The 20,319-nt window shown below is 39.3% G+C and overlaps 1 protein-coding gene across 3 annotated transcripts in view; it reads right to left on the bottom strand.

Moving 5' to 3' along the window:
• Positions 1-20,319, bottom strand: part of arhgef28 (Rho guanine nucleotide exchange factor 28) — a 131,627-nt gene that overhangs the window by 76,979 nt on the left and 34,329 nt on the right. For all 3 annotated transcript variants that reach the window (XM_004910823.4, XM_002934839.5, XM_012952887.3), the window contains exons 2-4: positions 17,996-18,039; positions 12,820-12,967; positions 10,853-11,146 (exon numbers count right to left, since the gene is read on the bottom strand). In XM_004910823.4, coding sequence (XP_004910880.1) covers positions 10,853-11,146; positions 12,820-12,967; positions 17,996-18,031 — 478 coding nt within the window. In that variant the 5' untranslated portion in view covers positions 18,032-18,039. The remainder of the gene's footprint in view (positions 1-10,852; positions 11,147-12,819; positions 12,968-17,995; positions 18,040-20,319) is intronic.

The raw sequence follows: 20,319 nt of genomic DNA, 5'->3' as shown, positions 1-20,319 counted from the left end.
TGCATAAAGGGGATAAGGGGGGGGAGTTTATCTTCCAGCAGGATGGTGATTCCAAGCACCAAGTAACATTATAAAAGCTTAACAACAAAAAAGTGAATATCCTGCAATAGCATTGCAATTTCTTAACCTTCTGGTGCTTTTGGCAGAGGAACTTTGAGGCCAAGAATCTATCACTAAACAATGGAACATGGTGAGGGAGGGGTTGAATGATTCTGTGAGCCTCTTTACCTTTTGTATCAGTTATTGATTGCTTTGTGTGTAATCCTGTATGTTTTATTCATACACCCATATAAAGTACAGTAATTGAGGAATAGGCTGGTGCCTTATTAATGTTAATGACCTGTGGAGAGGTACTGTACATGTAAAAAAGTTATATTTGTTTTAGGCAGTTGAGACAGTGTATATGCACCTATTCTACATGAGCCCAATGAGCTTATGTCAAAAATGGGGGATTTTTTTCATTTTAAAGTAAAATATCCATGAAAAGCACTGTACCGTATAGTGCCTCATAACAGAACAAACTGAAGACAATAAATAAAAAAGGAGCAGAAATCAAAAGGAAACTATTAGCACCACATGTACCCACTTTATAACCCATAACCCTTCTGTAAGTATTCATGGGAACCAATAAGAAATTTGATTTCATTATGTTTGAAAGTTCTGTTTCTCTAATCTAAAGGGGCATCTGGTGTGCTGATTCTTTCTGTGGAAAAAAAAGATCACCCCCTATCTGTCTATAATCCCCTCTAATATACTCTGCTAATATACTTGTAAAGAGTAATCATGTCTTCTTGCAAGCGCCTTTCTCCAAAGAATACAACCCCAACCTTGACAGTCTTCAGGTCTAGGGCCCTTAAGGAGATTAATGAGCTGGAAGGAGTGCAGAAAACTGGTAAAGGGGATGAAAGATTTAAAATATAAAGATAGACTGTCAGGGTTGGGGTTATTTTCTCTGCAGAAAGGGTGTTTGCATAGCAGGAATCTTATTTCCCATATTTTATGGCAGCTAAACTGACTATAGCTAAGCACTGGAAAACTACATAGAACACAATCTAAAAAAAAAGGGCTGGATAATGATTGAAAATTGTACAGCATCCTTTTAGACAAAATATGATTTAATTACAATTACCCACAAGCTGCTGATCTCTCTCATTATTAATGATTGATGATTGGAAGCAGACCTGGATGACTATGTTTGAATATACCATTATGTACATAAGCTGGTGGCATTTTCCTTAACTTAAGAAGAGTTCAAATTCCCAGGACCCTAAACCCATCTATTTGGCTAATCATCCCCTGAAACCTGCAGCCTGACCTCTTAGTCAATTACAAATATGTATCTAAATTGTGAGGCATATGTTACTACTATTTATGCAATAACTATTTTGAGACAGTGACTGTTTAGCTGTACAAATTTAAATTTTGTTTTGTGTTCATTTGCCCCCAAAACTTACCCTTATATTTCCCTTTTGTAAATTAACCCTTCCCTTTTCCCCATCCTCTTTGTCCTATTCTACACCCCACCTAACCATGAGACTCCAATTAATCAAATTCTATTGGATGTACTAGATATAACCATGTGCCATGTACACTTTTTACGACTTGATGTCTCACCACATTTCCCTCATGTTCATTATTAAAAAAAATATATCTGCCAAGAGTACTTTATTCCATATGCACTCACGTGACTGTGGCAGTAATGTTTTGCAAGTTAAAACTTACATCTCTTTGTCCCTAGTACATGACAGTACACAGACAATACACAGCCGAATATTTACACTCCATAAAAAGCAGGGAGATTGCTGCACTTGCACATGACAGGTCTGTGTCTGAGCTATGAGGTGCAGCCACTTATTCTGTTTATCCCAATGTAAATAAGTGAGCCATGAGCCATCACAAATGTTACCCTGGATTTAAAGTGAGAGGGATATGGCTTGTGTCTCTCATAGCAGCAAAACACAGCAAGTTGGACTAAGGCACTGCCCTTTTATTACACACTCACAGGAACTAGGGTTGCCGCTCGACCAATATTCGATTGGGCTAGCCGGCAAATGGCCAGGTAGGGCTGATGCCAGTATGGGTGGCAACCTTACCTATAATCCCTACCTTCTCTGACTCTTTTCACGGCAGATCATCCCCTTTTATTTAGAAGCCACTCTCTGCCTGCCCATTTCCCCACACCATCCACTGATTCCCCTGCCCCATTCGCCCGTTTCCCTGCCTAGCCTGTCACATAGAAAGTTAACTAGAAACATAGAAAGTTAATCTATTTTGGATCTTTCTGAAATGTGATTGATTCCTGCCTGAACACAAAGCCTATTAAAGATGCCCAAGATGCCTGCTGTGCCATACATTGAGCATTCATATACATGCCTTGAATTATTTTATAAAATTTACCCTAATGGGGTAGTCATGGAGTCCAACTTTTTTTTACTGTTCCACAGGTGATCTGATCATTCAGCTCATTGGATAGATCATAAAGCTGGCCATACACGTACCAATAAAATCATCAATTGGTGCATGGTAACTGGGGTAAGTGCTGTAGCTATAGAAAGCACAGGCACATTCGCCAAATAGTCAAATGACATCCCATTATTTTTACATCCCATTTCTTGAGTTATACTTTGTCTGCACAGACCCAACCCTTCCTATTACATAGTTGCTTCCAGTGCTTTTAACTCTAATTGTTCTTAATTTAGTTTTTCCAAATAAGAGCATTTTAATGACATGAACAGAAAGCAAGCCCCAGCCTGTGTAGCCTTTCACTGGGAACAACTACTGACTTTCAGTAAAATTATCACATATAAAGGGAACTGTTTTCAAAAATGTACAACCACACACATGATATCTATCATATGTTCATTTGCAAAGCTGAACTTAAATGGGGCACTGACAAAAAACTCATTGGGCTCCGGCACTTGTGGACTCTGCTGAACCAGGCCTGCTCCCAGCCAGGAACTTAGGGTGGCGAGGGAGTTTCACAACTGGGGTAGAGGGCCCCTGAGTGACAGTCTTATGTTTTTGATGAAACAAAATGGTATAACGGAAATAGGTTTTAGATTTGGTATAAATATGGCACATTTCCCCTGTACTTAGCATATCTCAAAGTACATATAACCCCCTCACACTAATACAAAAATGTAATCAGTGAACAGCCTCTTTGAAATATTTAAGTTCCTGCCACTGCAGTTGTTAAAATGTTAGTAGTAAGGCTGCAGCATCCCCTTAATTATGTTTGTTTAGTCAGTTGGACAGGTTAGAAAATTTTGGTTGGTTAAGAATAAAATCTGCGCTTGTATTGTGACGATATCCTCGAGGGACCTACAATGCATTTCCAGTAAGTCACTTTTGTACAATTGGTGTCTGCCAACTATTTCATGTTTAGAACATCCCTCCATCTGGCTTTATCCTACAATATAAGTCTGAATGTTAGTTTTAGATTGTTGCATTTAAACGTACGACTGACATCCGAAACATTTGTCAGAAGAAGACTCAAAATCTGAATGTGTATGGCCAGCTTAAAGGAACAGTAACACCAAAAAAAGAAAATGGATTAAAGAAATTAAACTATAATATACTGCTGCCCTGAACTGGTAAAAGTTGTGTGTTTGCTTCAGAAACACTACTAGAGTTTATATAAAAACCCTGGTGTGTAGCCATGGGGGCAGCCATTCTAAAGGAGAAAAGGCACAGGTTATATAACAGATAACAGATAAACCCTATAGAATACAATGGTGTCTAATCTGTTATCTGCTATGTAACCTGTGCCTTTTCTCCTTTTTTCCAGCTTCAATGGCTGCCCCCATGGCTACACATTAGCTTATTTATATAAACTATAGTAGTGTTGCTGGAGCAAACACACCAGTTTTACCAGTGCAGGGTAACAGTAAATTATATTTTAATTACTTTAAATCATTTTCATTTTTTGGTGTTACTGTTCCTTTAAGCATTTAGCACCATCTCCACCAACCCACAGATACAGATATAATGGTCTGGAAAAAAAGAAAGATCCCTATATGCTTAAGGGCTGTGCCACCCAGTGGTTAATGGTGCTTCCCTTTCCTATAACTGAGCAGAAAGTACTGGCGATCATAACAGTTTGCCTGTCATAGCCATAATACTGATTTGTCCCTATACATTTTTCTTTTGGCAGAAAGAGCTGCATTAAAGAAATTCATGTAATTATGACATTGCCCACCATTGGAAAAAAGTAAAAATTCTTTCTCTAGTCATGCACAGCAATAGAAATTCTGCTACAAATGGTCCAGTTGTATGTAAGAGGCCATTTATCAGGCCTGGATATATAAACAGAAGAACATATTTTGTTAAGTAACTGACATTAGCATAATGCATGCAGCACAAACACAGAGATGATTTAATCCAGACACAAACGATACAATGTACATGCTGTTTTTGCTACTCCCTGTAACTTAGTGTTAGCAAGACAATTCATATAAAAGAACTATATTAAAGCAGCAATATGTTCAACATGGAACCAAACATGAGGCAGGGTGAAAGTGCTCTCCTCATATTAAAGAATAATTTTAATAAAAAGGCGTATCTATAATGGATATATCCCTCTGTTCTTTTAGAATTTACAGTTTTCAGTAGGAAAAAACATGTCACTTTTTCAATGTATTTTATAAGCTGGAATCCAATTAGTAGTTTTTAGCCACAGGCTACATTCATCATCATGTAATTTTCATTTGTGGCACTGTCCATTCTGCAGGGCCAATTCCAACCATGCTGCATGTAAAGTCATAGCATAACATCCATTACTTTCCAAACTGCATGTTTGCACTATTGATGGAACATTGTTTGATTGATGCACAAATATGGTTCTAGGAATGCAGTTATTTGGAGTTATAACTAGGGATGCACCGAGCCCAGGATTCGGTTCGGTATTCAGCCAGGATTCTGCCTTTTTTGGCCATGAAGTCCATGTCCATGAAGTGAAAAAATTTTTGCATTGCGCTTCATGCCCGGCGACGTTTAACCTTCTGGGTCCTAATTAGCATATCCTAATTTGGATTTGGTTCGGTATTTGGCCAAATCCCTTGGGATGGATTCGGGGGTTCGGCCGAAACCAAAAAACTGGATTCAGTGCATCCCTAGTTATAACAGCAGACCTCTGACACAGACATGCAAGTTATTCATTCTACTCATACAGAACACAGATATTGGTGTATACTGTCACTTTAAAGAGAACTAAACCCTTAAAAACAAATATCACTATAAATGCCATATTTTATATACTGAACCATTTTAAGGCCAGTGGTGCATGGGGAGATTAGTAGCCCTGCGGCAAATCTTCATTCACCAGAGGTATGGGCTCCAGTTTTTTTTTAAAAGAACGATTGTTTCCCCCCAAATGGAGTGTTGGCCTTATTAGCCCGCAACTGCTGTATAGAGAAGCAGCTTATGACTGTTGCCAATCATCAAGCAGAAAATAAAGTTCATATGTCATAAAAGCTGATGCAACAGAGCTGATTATTAAATTCTGAGGCAAACCGCAAGGACTACTTAGCTTGTAATAAGAATCTTAATTACTATTCAGCTTTATATTGTGACATTTATATTCTGTATATGCAGTATATTGTGCCATTTATATTCTATATACAGTATAATGTGCCATTTATATTCTATATATACAGTATAGTGTGACATTTATATTCTATATATACAGTATATTGTGACATTTATATTCTGTATATGCAGTATATTGTGACATTTATATTCTGTATATACAGTATATTGTGACATTTATATTCTATATATACAGTATATTGTGACATTTATACTCTATATATACAGTATATTGTGAGTGGGTCCCTAAGCTCAGGTAAGTGACAGCAGCACAGAGTATGTGCAGGGAATCAGCAGAAAAGAAGATGAGGGGCTACTGGGGCATCTTTGGGGAACAGATCTTCCCTGCTAAAGGGCTGGGGTTGCCTTGAACTGGTACAGAAGCCCAAGACATAAGGTACAACAGTTTCAGCCTATTTTTTGTTAAGCTTTAGTTCTCCTTAAAACTCGGAGACACAGACATTATGCCATAATTTTAGTTCTCATCAGGCAGCTTTGCATGAGGAATAGGGATTAACAATTCATTACAATCTGTACACACACGCAGATACATTTGAATGGAGGTATTTTGGTGAATGTAGACAAGGAATACGAAATGGAACAAAATTACATTTTCTATATTGGCAGGAAACATGCATTGCTATGTGTTACACAATTGAGCTTCAGGCTCCTCACCTTCAGAATGGAGGAGTCTCTATGAGAATGAGAATGCTATTATAATAACCTATTTCTAACACTAGTGTCATGTGCTAATACTGGAAACAATAATATAAATAACAGCAACAACTTTTCACATATGTTTAGAATAACAAGTACTCTATATATAAATGTAATATATGAATAGAGCCCCCTCTGTTGGTGCAATGGGTTATAGTCACGCACTGGGTTCTAAGCAGGTTCTCTGTTTATACCTACATCAGGCAATACTATATATACTAATTGCAGGCAAATGCTTCAGCTTACAATGTCTCTCATGACAATGGCTTAAAACACAAGATTTTGTGTCAAAACACTCCTTTAGAATATAATGTCAAGAATTCAAAATATGTCATTAGTCAATAAATATACAAAAGTTCCACTGAACCATAAAAATGACTCTCCATCCTTTCAATGGGTTCTAATGTCACATGTGGTGACCCAGATTATTCAGTGATACGCAACAGGGTTCTTAGGAGGTCTGAGGGACACCCATCCGGCACTTGTATACTGAAGTCACAGAAGTTTATTTATTACCTGTTTTTGGCTCACCCTCCCTGTGAGGTAAGTGAATACAATCACTTGGGGGTTCCTAGCATTTGGCACCCCCAAGTGATTGGGACTTATCTTCTCATTTAAATTGAACTTTGTGGCAGTGACCTTGAGGTTGTAACCTTTGCAGGGTTTCTGGATTTCATTTTTAATATCTGGTAACCTTAGCTTAATCACCAATGCAGCCATTATAGTCTATGGGTGGTTGGGTTTTGTTTTAGTAAAACCTGGCTCATCACTGCCCCCTACTGCAGCTTTAGCACCTGACTAAAGGGCATTCACATGCATTACGCTTACTATTTGCACAAGGGCTAGGCACAAGTACATGGTGTATAACAAAATAATTAGCGCAGTTATGTGCCCACATGAAGTTTAGTGCTATAAACATGTAATAAATGTCCTGGTAGTTTATGTTCTTTTATGCCTTTTTATCGGGTAAGTAATTAAAATGTTACCTTCACACAAGGTGGGATCTTGTTGCATATGTAAAAGTACAAAGCAAATCAATATGCTACTGTTTCTGCTCTTTTTTCTAGCAACTGAAGTGCCATAAAGAGTTTTTGTTTTTCATTCAATTTCGAATTTTCAAATACATCTTCTCAAGGTTCTGTGGTAAATAATTGCTTTACAACAAATTGTTTTAATAATACTCTAATGGTACGAGCTGCCTCACAGAAAGTCTCACGCAAAGGAAAGCCGTTAAACCATATTATCTTTATCTCTAATATATTTTTATGAATGCACCAAAGCAATGAACTTCATCTCTGAATAAACAACCTGACACCTGCTGAGATGACAACCTGCACCTGTCTGCCGGCTCTGCCTCTGAGGGAACTTGAATAAATGAAACCATCTGTATCCTGGATATGACAGGTAATGCGTTTATGTGGATTTATTACTTGGTGCAACATCTGGTGCCACACCAGGCCAGAAGCAAGCAGACGGCAGTTTATTTGATTGGAATACAAGCTCTTAAAGCAGCATATTAAAACCCCAAACAAGGGTAGTTTGGCAGGTAGAGGACTTCTGAGACATAGCTAGAAGCTTGAATGCCTCGTAAGGTATAAAAACTATTTGTCCTTAACTATATTCAGCTTCCTAATGCCACCCCTGCCCCACAGCCCTCAGCATGTGAAACTTGCCCTTTCACAGGTCCAGTAACATCTACTTACGCCACTGCCTTTTCACTTTACAGCTTTTGTCATGGTTGCTGAAATATCTTATTATTTGTGTCCCTGGTGTCCCCACAGGTCACAGAACCAAGATGAAGCCCCCCTACACCCTGTTAGCAATCCCCCAAACTGTTGTAGATTCAGAAGTAAGAGGCATTATTTGGATTCCAGCAACCATTCTCTGTTAAAAATATTCAGAGAATGTTCAACTATGCTATGAAATACTCAGGGATTACAGACATTTAAACCCACGGGGCATTTTAACATTAATCCCACCATGTGCCTTCAACCTATCGTTTAACATAGAATGTTTCAGTAAGAGATCAGCAGTTAAGAGATCAGCAGTAGTTACCAACATGCTTGGTAAAGAACTGCAACTCCTGTCTGCCTGACTGCCTACCACTGATTCATGATTGACTGCATACCATGTATGTATGCTTAGCAACCTACCACTGATACATGCTTGTATCCCACTATGGTTGCTTCAAAGGCTGATATTGAGTATGATACTCTGTAAGGCTACACACAAACACATTGACATATTAATGCTTATAATATAAGTTCATTGTGCATTACATCTGAGATTTTGATATATTCACCTCTGCTCAGGCCAAGATATTCAAAGGAGAAAGCTGAACTTTGCAATGTGGGCATCACACTCACATGTCAGGCTTAGCCAACATCCCTTGTAAACAGAACTGGATCCTGAAGGAGTACATGGTATAGTGGGAGATAAAAAAGAAAATATGCCTAGCAGTCCTTCCCTGTCACTTTATCCAGTGGTTCTAACGGATCCCCAGCTGTAAAGTAATAGTCTGGCTGCCACAGATAGAATCTATTCCCATGGCCTCAGTGAGCCCTACCTTTCCTGTATGCTTTCCCCCCTGCGGATCTACAGATGTTGTATCCTGAGACACAGAACCAAACAGATAAAGTGCTAAGTTGAAAGTTTGCCTGAAACCCTTGGTGCACAACAGGCATTAAATATGTCCAGTCGTGCAGGGATAAAGGTCAGTATTATCATAAAGCAACTGGCGGACGGAATGGGGGGACTGCTTGCCAACAGAAACACGAAGGACATGTGAAAATGAGGTTCTATCGGAGGCGCACTTCTTGTATAGCGGAACGTGATAACAACCTCTCAGTATCACAACTGCAAAACCCACACACTGCTATGGGAAAAAGAAAACAGCGAACAGGGATGTCCTTACAATTGGTAGGGAATATAACAGTGTACCCTGAGTGGGGTCCTGTTATTTATAATGCAACTTTCACTTACTGAACTACAACTCTCACCATCCCATGTCAGGGCAATGCTGATAGCTGGTGTTTCTGAATATTGGGCAGCCTTAATATAAAGTTATTGTTGTTATGCCCTTCCTCACAAAGCGATTCAGCAGATTTACTTACAGGATCATATGCAAGTACAGCACCTATGAGTGTGGCAGGTACTGGAGCAGAGGGGGCTTAAAGGGGAAATTCACCTCTATCTTAAATTATAGGTATGATGTAGATGTTCTGAGACAATGGGCATTTGGTCTTCATTTTTTATGGTTTTTGAATGATTTCGTTTTTTTCTTAGTAACTCTCCAGGGTCCAATATAACTTATCAAACAGTCTGTGGTTTGAATAAGAGGCTGAAATATAAATAGTGGGGGAACTGAACCGAAGGATAAATAATAAAAAGTAGCAATACACTCGTAACCTGACAGGGCAACTGAGAGATTTGAAAGTGGAAGAGGAAGGCAAATAATTCAAAAAATATAAAAAAATAAAGGTCAAATGAAAATTTGCTAAAAACAGGTTATTCTATAACATACTAAAACTTAACTTAAATGCTAACCACCCCTTTAAGGCAAGGCAGGTGCCTGTATCTTAAATACATCTGTATACATGTGCCCATATTGCATTGTGAAACTGCAATTCTCGAGCAAGAACACACACTGCAATTTAAGCCTAGATAAGAGATGGCACCCAGAGGCTTTAGCAAAGATCGTGTTTTCTGTAAGTTACCAACACTATAAAACTATATACTGTAGATATATATATATATAGTCAGTACATTTACATATGGATGCTATTGGCTAGCCGCTAGATGGTAGGGTGACCACTTCCTGCCTCACTTTGATATAATGCTGGGAAAGGAGTGACATTTCCTCTTTGCTTCCACCTGCGGAACAGGGTGGATGTTGCTGTGAACCTGGGCAGGGCCCCAGTTAAAGTTGGGGAACAGGGCCCTGTGAATGAGGCATTAGATATTGGCAGGTGTAGCTTCCTTTATAGTAAACTCTAGAATGTAAGGCAGTTAGGGTAGAGCTAGAAAGAGCAGTTCTGAGCTCCAACATAGGAGTGGCAGATTGGAGGTATCTCTATAGTGTAGGGATCCCAGTGAATAGGGAATCAGGATAGAGAATTCCCTGAGGTTTTCCAGGCCACTATGGGGTGTGGCAGAGGTGAAGTGAAATTTCTGCCAAGTCTCTCCTCAGGGGAGTGTCAGCCTGTATTGTGCTCTGCATGTGATGTTGCCTGTGCCACTTGCCTCTGAGAAGCTGTGTTGTGAGTAATCCCTGTGGATGTTCAATAATTTGCAAGAACCTCTGGAGCCCTCTGTCTTTATTTTTCTGTATAGCAGCAAGAGAGGTGTAGTTGAACAACACCCTCACCATCCTCTTCCACTTAGCAAAGGCCCATTCTGGGTGAAAAAGACCAGTGTAACCCATGTTCTACTGGTACTAGTCTGGGAAGGCAGTTATTAAGCCAAAATAGAGGTTACATACTGTATATATATATAAATTCCAGTGTAGGTTCAACATGATGTATATGAAATTATTTCTGAATACGTTTACCTGATTCAGAAGCCGACCCAAGGATATTCCAGATAGGCTTTGATTCTTCACTAGCGAGGCACAGCATCATGTTTCTGTCCATATGGAGCAAATCCTTGACAGTCAGTCCAAAATGAGTGAGTATTGTCTCATGGCTGGTGGGGGATAGACTCCCACAGTGCATTTTCAGGTAGTGTGAGATATTGCATGCTGTGTCCCTTATGTATGTTACAGGCGTGCAAGCCACGATCACAGGTGAGTAGCCCTCGGTGTGCATACACACAGTAACAATTACAGATTCTGGGCAATTGTGGCCTGTAGACAATAAAAAGAAAAAAGCTATTATTTACAACAAGTGCAAAGTGCAATTTCAGATCATGTTTCTTACCCCCAATTTTATATGCATTGAGAACTGGTGGGCAGGGGTGTCTGATGCAATTGTACCCAATGTGTCAAAACTAATGGAATTTATTGGATTCGGCTAAAATGTTCATAGTGGGTAATACATCACTTCCATGGCATGATGTTTTAACCGCGTTAGTGTGTGATTCTTTTGGGCTTAAATCTGCATGCCAAGTAACCCCTGGAATTACCATCTCATTCAAGTTAGCGGTAGATTCAAGGTTCCCCATATTTAATAGGCACACTTGCACTTTATTCAACAGTGGGGGGCCGGACAGACACACTGGTGCCAAGCACAACTATATGGAAGCGCAAGAAATGTGTTTGGACCCAAGTACCTAGGGTTGCCACCTGTCCGGTTTTGACCCGGACAGCCCGGTTTTCTTAAAACTGTGCATAACTCTTTGAGAGTGATGTGGTGAATGGCCTGTCAACCATATCATAGCCCCACCCCTGAGGCATCATAGTCTTGCCCCACGTGACATTACTGCCCTGCCCAGTGATGTCACACACCGTTCCCTTGATCGGAGTTAGGCACCGCAAAAGGTGGCAACCCTACAAGTACCATTAATGAATGGCACAACTTGCATCCATTTAAGCCCTGCACTTTAGGTTGCGTTAAATAAGCCCTAGGGTGTTTTAAACATTTATGCTTGAGACCCCCCTCCTGCCATCAGGGTACCCCTGAAATGCCCCTGGACACAATACTTTTTGTGCAGAACCTGTACAGAACTGAATTGGCTGGCAGCTGCTAAGACTCAGCATACAATGAACACTGTACTGGACACTACCAGGCTAACGAGTTCCACTGCATCCTGGAAAAATGTAATTTAGAGCTATTTACGCAGAATATTGTGGTGACGGTAGCAGGCAACCTAACTGTGCTGTCTAATGCTATTTCAAGTGATTTGTTTGCCTTGAAATATTGCATGGCATAGTGATATTCTATAGGCTTCATGGACTAGCAGATTGTTTTTCATTGATGTTTGCACATTCAGTTCAGATTCATTTCAAAGCAAACTATGAATTATATCTTTGCATCTAGAAGTATGCAGGTGTATAGAGACAGTTTATCTACACAGCATTTATTGCTGCATTTATGGTCAGGTGAAGGAAATATACTGTATGTTTCTGCTGATAAAATTATTTAGTGACAATGGTATGCTGTATTTTTTGCTATTATGACAACCTGTAACTACCCTTGAGTGACTCATGGCCTGTGGGTGGATCAGTAGCATGTCACTAATGTCACCTTGGTGACTCTGGTATAGGCAAAACAATAATGAAGATATTTCTGATGTGAATACCTGCTTCGTGGGCCACAGCCTACAAGGCAAGTAATGAACAGGCAATTGGCAACTGACACTTACTATTCCCGTCTGTTAAGACTGCAAGAAAATGACCTTAGTAGAAATAATAAAACATTTTCCTAATCATATAGAAATTAGCAATTTCCTAATACAGACACAAAATATGGGTTCTTTTGTAAATCATCCACTGATGTTATCCACATCAATATTCACTTGGCATCATAACTCCATCATGTATTACATTTATTGCTTTTTGGTTTGAAAAAAAACTCTCACCTGGAAAAACAGAGCGCAGGACATTTGAAGCGAGGCGCTCTGCAAATATTACGTGCCTCTGGCTGGATCCATTGTAAACAAAGTAGAATTCTGCATCTTCCGGCAGATGAAGATCTTGCCCAAAAGTTGCAAATACAATCATCTGACCCTGAAGGATGGACATAAATATTATTATAGGCACAACCTGTGTAACTCATAGCTGGGTCTTATCCACATAAATGGGGAAAAATTATGTGATTAAGGGGGAAATATCCATCAACAAAAAAACGTGTCCCAGCCCTAGTGTTCTGTAGAAACCTATACAAGTACATGCAACCCTGGCATAGTAAATTAGTTATTGACATAGTATATTAGTTATTGATACTAGAAACACTGAAATAATTCTAATTTTTAGAATTCTAACCTGAAAATTGGTCTGGTATATATATATAAATATATATTATTTATACTGCTTGTACCTGCAGTGCTGTACATGTGAATACATTAATAGAAGTGCTAACTGTTAAAATGGAACGAATGTCCCGCTCCATGAAGCTTACAGTGTGATTGTGCCTGAAATTTAGTGAGACTGGAATAGAATCAGGTATATTAATTATTAATTTATCTGGGTTTAGGGTGATTCAAGGCACATTAAATCTCCTAAACCCACAGCAGCATTTGTGTTTCCCACACTTTGTGGGAGACATATCCTCCTTCTCTCTCTTCCCCTATCATTCTCTGCTTGCCTATATCTTCCTTTTAGTCTTTTATTGTCTCCCCCTTTTTATAATAAACAAATCTTGGCCTGGAAAGAATCAGGTTATACAATGTTGGTGCCCAAGGATCTAAGCACCCAACTGGACTGAAGCAATCCCTGGACTCTGCGGTTTTAGGAACAGAATAAGTATACCAAATCAATTTATTGTGAGCGACAAGAATGCCCTGAGGCACAAAGGGCTGATTCTTCCCCCGTGTATTGTAGCAGGGTTCTGGATTGTTTTATAGAATACTCATCCAGTTCTGCACTGAACTTCAGTTAAAGTGTATGGTACCTCCATCTATTCATCTTCAGTTTATTCACTTCTGCCTCACTACTTTGTGCAGTTGTCAGCCACACAAAAGCTTGGCTTTAGCAGCAGTTGTCTTTTTGAAGCACACATGACAAAGAATGCATTATTTCCAATATTTGCACAGATTTGAAAAGTCATAAACCAGTTCTTTAAGCATTATGCTTGAATTGTAATTTCTTTGGGGCAGGGACCTCCTTAACTGTGTGTGTCTAAACTATATACATTCAAGAATGTTTTAATGTTCACTTTTAAACAGAATTGCTTATATTTCATATATTATGTTGCCATGTTTGTTTCATGAATATGTTGGTTAAATTGCACAGTACTGCATGTAGCACTATATAAATAAAATAAAATACACATATACATGACAAAACTAACTAATAGCATAGTAAAATGTATTGGCAAGGCACCATCAAGGAAAATTAAATCTCTAATTGTCTGCAGCCTTTTCATGATTTCGGCTGCATCCTCCAAATCCCACAATTTGCTGTACAGGTTATGTCAATAAGGGACATCACAGTGCAATGCATTGTGGGTTATGAGCACCAACCCAGAGTATAAATGAAGAGATTACAATTACTGGGGGGTTCCTAATATTTTGGCACCCCCCCAGTGATTTACCTTTCCTTCTTCTTAGGGAGGTGACAAACAGCAATTTCTAGCAACTTCCGGAAATTGCAGCAACGCGTATGCCATCCCACCGGCGATTTACATTCTTGCCGGTGGGATGGCAATGTGGGGAGATTAGTTGCCTGCGGCAACAAAGATTTGTAGTGGGGCGACTATATATAAAGTTTTTTCCTTCTCCATATATATAACGTTTTTAAAAAGAATAGGAAAAAGTAGTCTATCAAACCTCTGAGTTCACCTATAATTGATGTTTTTGGTTATGGGACTATATTATCCTGTTCACATGGGTATACACATGGAAGCACACTGCTGCTGTAATTATACTGGATTTCAGCACAAAAGAATCTTAATTAAATGACTGATAGAAATACAGTCATATGTATGAGGAGGTAATAATATAAGCATTTAATTCATTCCATGACTCACATATAGCTATGTTAGCTGCAGTTTGTATACCCAAAGCCTGGAAAGTGACTTTACAATATTCATTTTCCCATAACTACATAGCTAGCGAAACAGGTTTACTGATTCACAGTGCCATAAAACAAGTTTATCACCTTTTTTTTTTCCTGTTACAAAGGGCCAGCACATTACTGCAGATTATACATTATTCATTGGCCCAGTGGAGCTTATCTTGCCCCTGCAACCTCACTCCCCCCCCACCCCCGCATGTATGCATGGCGGGGGCAATGCATACCTCCCAACATTGGAAAAATGTAAAATGGGACAAAAAGAAATGCTGCACGTAGTGTGGCAAACATTTTTTGACCATGCCCATTTTCTGACCACACCTCCTGAATGAATACCACTCCCATTTTTACAAAATTTGGCAGGTTATGTAAAGTCTGAACACATTTCTGGGGGTTTTGGGGTCTTGTTTTATGTGTTATTACTGTTTTGCTAATTAAGGTGAGATTGCCCTTTTAGCTGCAAGTCTCAGTTCCCCCAAGAGATATGTTTATCTTATTAGTTACAACTGTATCTAAGTGCAGGTGTAGCTTGTTTATTTTTCTGGGCTTTCTGCAAAAGCTACTTATTTAATTATGTTTGAGCAATATTGTATCTTTTTAAGCATCCAGTGCAGGAGATCAAAGAGAAATGAGGGACTTTTCAGTAAGAATCCGGAACTGTGGGCTGAGCTGTTAAAAGAGGGACTATCCCGGCGAAAGTTGAGACAGTTGGGAGGTATAGCAATGACAAGGGATTGCAGACTAGTGGTTGGCAGGAGCAGTTCTTGCCTGCAGTCCCCTCATTGTTGCGCCCTAGGCATTTACCTCTTCTGCTAGTGATATGGTGGAACCTGCTGAGCAACATAAATCCAGACAAAGTCTAGACAAAAAAGTTTGCTCCATCTGTAGCTGCACTATTTATATAGTCGAAATACTGCTAAGCTAGGCCTGGTGGTCTGGACTCTGGAGGATGATGGTTTTATTGGCCATGGATAAAATCTATAAAATCTATTGTCTGACACAGGTCAATGCTAGATGATGAACAAGAGGATGTGGCTCAGGATTTGTGATATGAACCACAAAATTAATTTATTGTCATGTGCTGCTGTCTGAACCATGAATGTTACATTCTTCTGTCATACACAAGGAAACTTCAGGACCAGGGATTGGGAAAATCCCAATAAACTGCCCTGCACTGCAGGCTATACACAACTATACACAACAAGACAAGCTCTGCCCACGCTCGACTTAATTAACGTATATTTCTTCTCCAGCAAGTCAACGAATATGTTTATCTACATTAGATACTTCACTCCCCCACAATTACAATTCTATTTGTATTGGGATCTTAAATCATCACCCTAGAGCTGTTTTTGAAAAGGGAAAAGAAAACAGTTTGCTTAGGCCTCTCAGAATGCATGTATACAAGTAGTGACTACCTCGCAGGAATATACTTTTGCAGGGATGGATGCAAGCAAGTGGTCCGTACTTCCACGGGGTGTTCTAATCTAATGTAAAGGACAACTATGAAGCACAACAGATTACATGCAGTAACACAAATGATTTACCTAAGCAGGCAATATTTTAGGCAAAAACACTGCCCTTTACCAAGCCTGGAGTGCTGCGGTGTATTTTGCAGCATTGCAGAACATTGCTATTTAACCTACTGTTTGGCCCCAGGCACATAAGGGCAATGCAAGACCAAAGCTGAAGATTATGCATGAAGAAAATATTACAGAAAGTGCCAGCTCAGCCAAGGCAACTGGTTTAGAGTGAGTGTTGTGTAGATGGACTGCAGGGCAGGGCTATTTAAAGGGCACTTATTGCCATAAAAATTGTTCCCCAACGGGAGGTGCGTGTAATAGCTCCCGCAATCAGATTGGGGGAAAAAATAGTTTTTAAAAACAAAAAATACCCCCCCCCTTCAGCAAAGGCTGTCCACACCTGGAGGGAGCCCGAAAACAGAGGACAGGCAACTATTGTTACATTATATTCTAGTCTCAAAGCAGTCAGCCAGATCAACAGGGGAACAGGGGGCGGGGCTTGTTCCAAACCATATTATTACATTAAAATCATGCAAAAGGCTTCATATTTTTTGTTGATTGTTTTTGTATATTTCAAAGCTGCTTGAAATTATGTTTAGTTTTCAAAAAGCTTAAGTTGTGTTTGGGTATTGCTCAGCTGCAAAAATGAGCAAATGTAACAATGAAACAAAAACACAGGCTCCATTAGATCATTCTTTGTGAAAAATCTTACATCTCCTTACGTCTTTAAGTTGAGATCCAGCAAACTTTTGGGGGCCAAGTCCCTTCATCAAGTGCTCTTAAGTTGTGCTTGGGTGGTGTTCCCCTTAAGCAATTAATTATTTGGGGGGGGGGGGGTGATTTAAAACAGCATACAGTATCCAGTTCATGGAAGGCTCCAAACAGACACTTTGATAGTCACATGATTGGCAGCTACTGGCAAGTGTCAGAGAGCATTTGCACTGCCTGACAATGTTCTTTGCAAGCAAGACTTCCTATCTCCATCTGCATGCATGTGCCTCCCACCAACAGTCAATAGATATGGCCAATCTGCCTACCCATCTCTGAGTGCTAATGCTTTGTCAGTAAAAGGTTGCAGGCAGAGACAGAGAACTGCCGATTGCAGACCGCCCCAGGTGCAAAGTCTCTTACAGTGCAAAGCAGAAGGACTTCAAGTCCCAGAATTCATCACTTGACAATGGAGATACATTTGTAAAACACGGCGGCATACTTATTTACTGATAAAAGTATGTGGATGTTCAGATCTGCACTGGGATTCAAAATAGGCCCTGGAATTTCAAGTACACAGAGGCCCAAACAACCCCCCACCAGCCCAATAAATAGTGACTGTCTGTGGCATCTTACAGCAGCCCCTCTGGCATTTGCCAGAATTCACAAATGGCCAATGTGGGCCTGTGGATGTTTGAATGCACACTTTCATCTTGTGTGTTCTTCCATCCCAGTTGACAGAAGGGAAATGGCTGTGGCAAGTGCTTAAGGAAAAAAGGAAAGTTCCACTTACATAGAGAGGCACTTCGGATAGGCTGAGTTCCATCATCTTCACATCTAGACAGAGAGAGGAACAAAAGAGTGATCGTCAGGCATGTGTGCGACTGTTATGCAAAGATAAGATATACGTTTAGATTTATTCCTATGCAGGGCTAACAATAGGCCAGGTGGATGGGTTGCTATAATTACTCTGCCTTTCTCAAACACTGCGCCCACACAGCATCACTCACTAGAGGGGTGTGTTCTTCTTCAGGTTAATCTCCATACGCTTACAGAGCGCGTCTGTCCATGCCACACCTGTGATTGCTACAGGTATATATTTCTAGGCAGACACAAGAAACTATGTTTTTTTTACACCCAGGACTGGATTTAAAGGATGAGTATCAGCAAAAAAAAAGGCAAATATTTATTTTTATTGACATAGCCGATATTCCAATGTAGTACATGCAAAAAAAAAGGGTTTTACTGAAGCAGACGTCTCAGTTTTTATTGCAACTAATTTGCTATCAGCTCTCTCCGGTATTCAGCCATCTTTTCTCTGTCGCCTAATTTTCCAGACAGCTCAAATTACAGGAAGGTTGTATCACATAAATTCCATTTTAAACAAATAATTCAAAGTTTAAAAACTATTTCTTTTTTCTCTGTAATATTAAAACAGTACCTTGTACTTGATCCCAATTAAGATATAATTGATCCTTAGACTTAAGGTATAGAGAGACAAATTCTGAAAATATTCCTTAACTGGAAAACCCCAGGTCCCTTACCTGTACAAATGTATTAATTGCCCTCACAAAGATATATAGGGAATATTACAGAAAACATTATAGGGTTTGTTCACTATTTATTTGTACAGCACCAGATTCAAAATTGCATACAGGTATCAATCCTAGTGGGTTTAATTACTGTTTAAATAACTTTTTTAGCAAACTTAAGGTAGGAGATCCAAATTACGGAAAGACCCCTTATCTAGAAAACCCAGGTCCTAGGCATATTGGATAACGGGTCCCATACCTATACTATATATATATATATATATATAATATATATTATTATACCAAAAACATGATGTAAGGTTGGAACTCAAAGGCATCTGATCCAATACACTTACACGTGCAAACTTTTGTTTTGTAATTGGTTTCTAAGTTGTAATTGGTATTACACAATCCTGTCTAGCCAGGCATATCAGTCTAACATAGATGGTCTGGATTCCTTTTTATTGCTTCTGAATCATGTTTCTTTCATCATCACCTTCAGTTTTGTATAAAGCATCATCAAGCTATGTCATGCGTATATTACAGGGATGGGATTTGTTATCCTGAAATCCCATTACGGGAAGCCCATCTCCCATAGACTCCATTTTAATCATATAATTCACATTATTAAAAATGCTTCCCTTTTTCTCTGTAATAATAAAACAATATATTGTACTTGATCCTAACTAAGATATAATGAATCCTTATTGGAGCCAACTGGGTTTATTTCATGTTTAAATTATTATTTAGTTGACCTAGGGTATGGTGATCCAAATTACAAAAAGACCCCTTATCTGGAAAACCACAGGCCCCGAGCATTCTTGATAACAGATTCCATACCTGTATAATGAACAGAGAGCTTGAATTAAATGAATTCAAAAACCAGGGTTGCAGAATAAAGCAGTAGGATTAAAAGGTCCTGTTCGTAAGACCTTACTCACATTTTTTTATTACACTACTAAGGGCAAAGACCCATGGAGCTACTTCTCACAGCTACTAAAGACAATACTGAGAATTGCCTCTGTTGAACACATGTATCAGCATTTTCTATTTTTGTATCCATGACAAGTAGCTGCAACTAGTAGCTCTGTATGTCTTCACCCTAACTTCCATACAGTAGGTGTATTTGGTATATGTAAGCAGAGTGTAGCAGCTCATATATATTTGAAGCACTACTGAAAGAGAAGTGTGGATTCCAAGATCCTGTGTCTTGTTCAGAATATTTGAGGTTTACTGAGAATTTTCCACCTAAGATTTTTTATACTTCACACTGAAGCGCTGTCCATGAAGCATTTGTTTTCTTGCGTGTAGTTAAATAGGCCTTCCCTGGACAGACTGTTCCCAATCTTTTCCTGTCCTGTACCACCCAGAGTGAAAACATACAAGAACTTCACTGTGCCCCTGCTATATCCTTCATCTGCAAAAATGTATCCCCTGCATTACAGACTCAATTAACCAACTTCGTAGCTGGAAAAGGATGATTATAAAGCTCCCCATAACACTTTAATCTGTGCATGAATAAGTGATGTGACGTTTTCCAGAGCGTGCATCCTGTCTGTTCCTTGCACTATTGTTGGCAGGAAAG

Source organism: Xenopus tropicalis, chromosome 1 (assembly GCF_000004195.4).
Source record: "Xenopus tropicalis strain Nigerian chromosome 1, UCB_Xtro_10.0, whole genome shotgun sequence".
NCBI lineage: Eukaryota > Metazoa > Chordata > Amphibia > Anura > Pipidae > Xenopus > Xenopus tropicalis.
Note: the sequence above shows the minus strand (reverse complement) of the source record. Positions and strands in the feature narration are given on the sequence as shown.